This window comes from Augochlora pura, chromosome 6 (assembly GCF_028453695.1).
Source record: "Augochlora pura isolate Apur16 chromosome 6, APUR_v2.2.1, whole genome shotgun sequence".
Lineage (NCBI taxonomy): Eukaryota > Metazoa > Arthropoda > Insecta > Hymenoptera > Halictidae > Augochlora > Augochlora pura.
In genome coordinates this window covers 17,390,880-17,396,436 of record NC_135777.1, presented here as the reverse complement: position 1 = coordinate 17,396,436, position 5,557 = coordinate 17,390,880, and the positions used below count along the sequence as shown (strand labels likewise).

At 42.4% G+C, this 5,557-nt stretch overlaps 1 protein-coding gene across 1 annotated transcript in view; it reads right to left on the bottom strand.

Annotated features, from left to right (window-relative positions):
- Positions 1-2,347: 2,347 nt before the first annotated feature.
- The window catches only part of 5-ht2b (5-hydroxytryptamine receptor 2B), a 160,389-nt gene continuing 157,179 nt past the window's right edge, over positions 2,348-5,557 (bottom strand). Inside the window, exon 7 of the mRNA XM_078184361.1 lies at positions 2,348-5,523. Coding sequence (XP_078040487.1) covers positions 5,030-5,523 — 494 coding nt within the window. The 3' untranslated portion in view covers positions 2,348-5,029. The remainder of the gene's footprint in view (positions 5,524-5,557) is intronic.

Genomic DNA, 5,557 nt, shown 5'->3' with positions numbered 1-5,557 from the left:
TGATCCGTGGACGCGACGATTTTGTTGCTCATGCGACGCAATTATTAGACTGCGGATTTTATGCATTTTTAACAATAAAACATTGCGAGGACGTTAGAAGAGTTTTTTGGGATATTTTTATGTTGCTCGATCGTTATTCAGATCGTTAATGAAATAGAGGGAAATGAAAGAGATTTTAGTCGGAGTCGCGTAAACTTGAACAAGTTTAATTATGCATAAAATAAGCAGTCTAGTAGTTACGCGTCTCTGTTTTATCAGCAAGCGATTCTTGGACTGATTTTACAGCCGGGGCTACGAAAGAATCGATTTGAGCGGCGCGGAAGGCTTTTCAAGAGAAATCCTCTATTCGCGTGACTTCGGTTCTTCTGTGTGGAACATTTAACTCCGCCCTGTCTTCTAACGAGTCTTGAGGTGCTAATTAAACTGTCGAAAATAATTTACTTGACTATTTTAGGAGACTGCTTTACCAAGGGGTGGAAAGTAAATTGTTATCTCGGGTATAGGAGAACAGCGATGATTTTTCTGATTACTTTAGTTTGCACTTAAAATCAGCCGAATAATCTCGTTTCAATAATATGATAGAAATTGTTATTAACGCGTTCGATAATGGAAGTTTTTTTCTCTTGTTCTTTTATTCCCTTTTATTCTCTTTACACGAGAGAAACGTATTTTCTTGAATAAAATTATGGCTTCCTTCTTTGTAATTAGAAATGGAAATCTCGCTTGCAAACGTAGAGTCTTATTAGGAATTCCTATGAAAAATTCGAAGTTAAGCAGACTAGCTAATAACAATAATTTATCTCCTTTTTATTTCAAACGAAATAGGACATCAATATTTGAACTTAATCCCAAAATGCAATTTCAATATTATTTTCATTCATTTGAATATCCTAAAGTTCAACCGAAATTGAATATAAATCTTTTATTTCATAGAATCAATAACTTCATCTCAAATAATTCGATGTTTATTCGACTCACGATCTAATAATTAAAATTAAGAAAATATTGGTAAAATAAGATATTGGTAAGATAAATACTAGTAAAATGAGAGCTGACATTAAAGAACAAGTAAATTCAGGATAACTTTACCATGAAACCTTAAAAATACTAACGTTACAATATAAAAAGCAACAAAGAAACGAAGTCGTGAAAATTGGTGAATTGTCGATAGCGCGACAACTTTATACTAAAATTTAGGCAAAATTTAAAGAAAACAGTTCACGCGGCCTTCCGTTTATCGTTCACGAATCACATCTAACCGGCAGCCGTCAGGCTGACGATACAGCCGTCGAAGGAAGCACTTTCCGAAGCGGATTCTTTCGTCGCCCGGCACGGTTCGCTCTAACAAGAAAAATTTCCTCGAGAATAGCTGATAACTTGGTTGTCTACGTAGCGGTAAATAATGAACGCTCTCTCCTCTATTGACAGTGAAACAGACAACAGCCGCGGCGGCTGCCCCGCGCGAGAGCATTGCGCGCGTACAGGTAGCATAAATGTGTTGACACGCTTACGTTAATATGCGGAGCGCGTCGCGGCGACGTTTCCCCGGTACATCGGCGCGCCGGTTGCAAGCCGCTGAGAAAAATCGGCTCGCGTTCGCCCGAAAAATAGACCGGGCCGATAGCGACACTCCGCGTCCGATTGAAAATTTGATCGCGGCCGCCGCCGCTCGGCAAATCCGACGAAAACCGCCGAGAATTCGTCGCGCTCGCAGAAAATCGACTGCCCCCCATTGTGCTTGCCACGGGACGCGTTCTCGCGCCCTTCCGATTTTCCTTTCTCGGCAGACGGCGACCCTCTCTTGTCGACTCCGATTCGCCTTAGCTCTGCGACCGAATTAATCCCGCCGCGGAATATTTCGAATCTCTCCGGAAAAATAGCGCGCCGAGCGTGCACGCTCGCAGCGTTTCCCGCGAACCCGGTGCCTTAGAGAATTGTTAGCGAATTTCTCGTTCTAAGTGGCTTCCATTTGATCTTGCCGCGGCATTTTTCGACGATTTTTATACGAAATCTTGGAAATTATTTGTCGGCCGAACGCGAATTTTTCCGACTTGAAATTTCACGCAATCGATCATTAGTATTTTTGGCAATCGTTGTTCATAGCTTTTTGAGTCGATCTCAAGCAGCTCGAATTTGGTTTGCATTTAAAACGTAATTTTAATGTTGCTCTAGATGCCACGAAATTTCTTGTTCGTTCATAGAATGCGCTTTCTGTGAAATCCGATTTTTTGCATCGTTTTTAAGCGTTTCAAATTCTTTAAAATTTCTCTGTTTTTTTTTCATCATTTCAAGTAACAACAAAATTAAAAAACCTACTTTAGACAATTAGACAACACGTACCAACAATTTGCAAAGATCATTTAGTTTCAAGGAAGTTGCGTACCTAAATCGAACACTTTTTGCCATGCGTTGCGTTAGAAAATCGACGGCGGACAAAGTATGAAATTAATGTAGCATTGTAGGAAATCGGAAGGTTAATAACGGGCACTTAACGCGTTAAAGTAAGGCACAGGATTCGAGGGAACGCTGGTTCGAGTTTCCGATCGAGCAAAGCGATAATATTTCCGCCATTAATTACACATATATCGACAACTCGTGTTTATGGGCGACCGTTAACGCCGATTCGATTCGGTTCGAATGAGAGGTCCTCCTATGGCTAATTCAGTGCTCTCTCTCCCCCTATCTCTCTCACTCTATCTATCTATCTATCTTTCTCCACATTACTCGTTAAAAGTTCGAGGAGCCGTTTCGCGGCCGAATTCCGCAGCGATTCCGGCCAGCCGCGTCTCAATTTCCGGTCGGCGATCTCGGACCAGCCTCTGCGCCGGATTCTATGGGTCTCTCGCAACAATTTCTCGAGTGCATCTCGATAATTCTTCAACAATTCCACGAGAATTCCACGAGAATTCGACGACAATTCCTCGGCGATATCTCGACGATTCTTTCGCCCGCGGAGACTCTCCGGCGATTGTTGCAGTCTACGATAGACCCGAGCCGACTCGAGATCGCAATCGGCTCCAGCCTCTGCGCCCCTAATTGGAAGAGGATTTCCGCGGCGGTCGCTTAACAAAATATTAATCGCACGCAACGGTCTCGCTTTGTTTGAGCACGGACACCGGTCTCGGCCACTCGATAATGGAATTTCATTCGTGGACACTCCGGTTCGTTCAAAAGCACCGACTTAAAGGGGTACGGCACTGTTGGCTCTCTCGATAGTCGATTGTCTTATTGTTGATTAGAGAATCTCGTTTTCGTTTAGGTAAACGTTGGACTAGATGGTACGACTAGGCTGCGGACATTTATGCGAAATAAACGTTGCGTTCATTCAAAGATGAAGGAGCTATGAAATGATACTGTTCTCAGTAGTTTTTAAATGTTGAAAACGCAACTTTTTTGAACTTGGAAATTTCACTCTTTTGCGTTTGGTTTGATTAGGCTTCTTCTAAACGCGTGACATTTAGTTATGACGATTGTTTATAGTGAGCAGGGGAACGAGTGTAGTATTTTTGACTAAAAAAAACATATATCTTCGTTTTTCGAGAATGAAGAGTGTTTAAAAATCAAATATTTGGAATATGTTATAAGTCGAATGAAAAGAAGTAGTATGGGTTTGCTATTATGCTGAAAAACTAATATGCGATTTAACTAATAATTCTGGCTTGCATTCTTTGCATAGAGTGTTGTTAATTGCTCAGAGAAAACAACAACCAGAAAATTAAAGTCTTGCACAGGAATTTCGATCAGCACCTAAACTCGACATAATCGTCAATCATAACCAATTAACATCGCCTTAATTAACATCAACATTAATAACGCTGCAAGTATTCTTCTTCTTCAAGATACATTTATATACAACTAAATCAGACTATCGTAACGTCTAACTTTTCACGAATTAACATATTCGTCATTAATCAACAGTTTCGCCCATTTCGCATAAACTTTAATACAATAAAAGGTTAACAACGCCGCAAGTATTTCCCCTGTTAACCCTTCGCGGTCGTATGTCTACTCTCCGCCACGAAAGCAATTTATTTATCTTTTTTATTTTTACATAAAATTAAAACATATTATTGTGTTACATATGTCTGAACATTAAAACGGAGTTAATAAATTTCGCTTTTCCTTCTTTTATTACTGTTATCTTATTACTGTTCACTGAAAGAAAATTAATTACAACCAGCATGACTTACGTATAAATTTAATACGACCGCAAAGGGTTAAAAATCCAAAGTGTTCTGAATTAGGCACTGGTCCAAATAATTGTTGCTCTCCGCACGTTATAAAACAACGTATCGTATGATCTGATTTATAATAATCAGATCAGCAAATCTGGCTTGTTCGCGATTAAGTCGTTTCTTAATCCTAAATAAATCTCAGGAATGACTAGCAACGGCGAGGATCTAACTCAACAACGTTTAATCATGTTAAATACAATATCGAGTGGCCATAACATAAATGCAATAGTTTCACAACGAGCGTTCGAATCCAGGTGTCCAGAATTCATTGTTAAGATGTCGGACGTCTCTAACGAAATTGCGGAGAAAAGTATTAAGTACTATGTCCATCGAAGCGATCCAACATATAAGGAACCATAGTTGGTTTAATTCCTATTAGTTTATATTATATTTTAATAAGTTCATTGATTCCAGCATTCGTCTCGGCATCCATTTTAGCACCAATCTTAGCATCTGTTTTAGCACCGATCTATCTTAACACCGGTTTTAGCATTCATCTTAGCACCGTTTTTAGCAGCCATCTTAGCACTGATCTTAACCGAACTTAACGACGACCACAGCTGATCTGGTCCATTAAACAGCGCCGTACCCCGTTAATCCAAACAACACAACTCCCACACGTTCGCTGGCAGATTAATAGAGTCGATAGTTTCACCGCGTTTCACCCGCCGAGTTCATCTCGCGTAGGTCCATGGTACACACAGTTCACCAGAAGAATACCTTCGGCATTAAACCGAGAAACGGTATCTCTAGACCCTGGTCACGGCGATCCCCGGTCTCCCGGGGTCCAAGGCCTACCTAGACGGCCTCCACGCTTGGTTCCTGTATCTGCAAAGCAAGACCTTCTTGAACGCCTGTCGGAAGACCTTGTTGAAGATCGTGTAGAAGATCGGGTTGACCATGGAGCTGGCGTAGCCCAACCAGGTGGCCAAGTCGAAGATCGTGTGGTCGATCTGATGCTCGCAGTCCGGGCAGACCGCCGGGATCAGATTTAAGACGAAGAACGGCGCCCAGAGGATCACGAACGTGAAGAACACCACGCCCAGCACCTTGGTCGCCTTCTGCTCCAACCGGATGATCCTCCCGTGGCGGGAACTGTTGCGGGACACCACGCTGCTGGTCCTCGAGTGATGGCTACGCACCTGGCCGGAGTAACGGTGCAGACACGGGGACGACGAGTTGCTGCTCTGCTTCGAGCTCAGAGTCGCCGCGCCGTTGTGCGCTCGCAGCGTCGCCGCTCGACGGATCGGTATCGCTTTCGAGGCCAGCAGCGAGGTCCTGGTGCTTCCTGGAATCGCAGAGAAACGGGTTCTTGTTTTAGT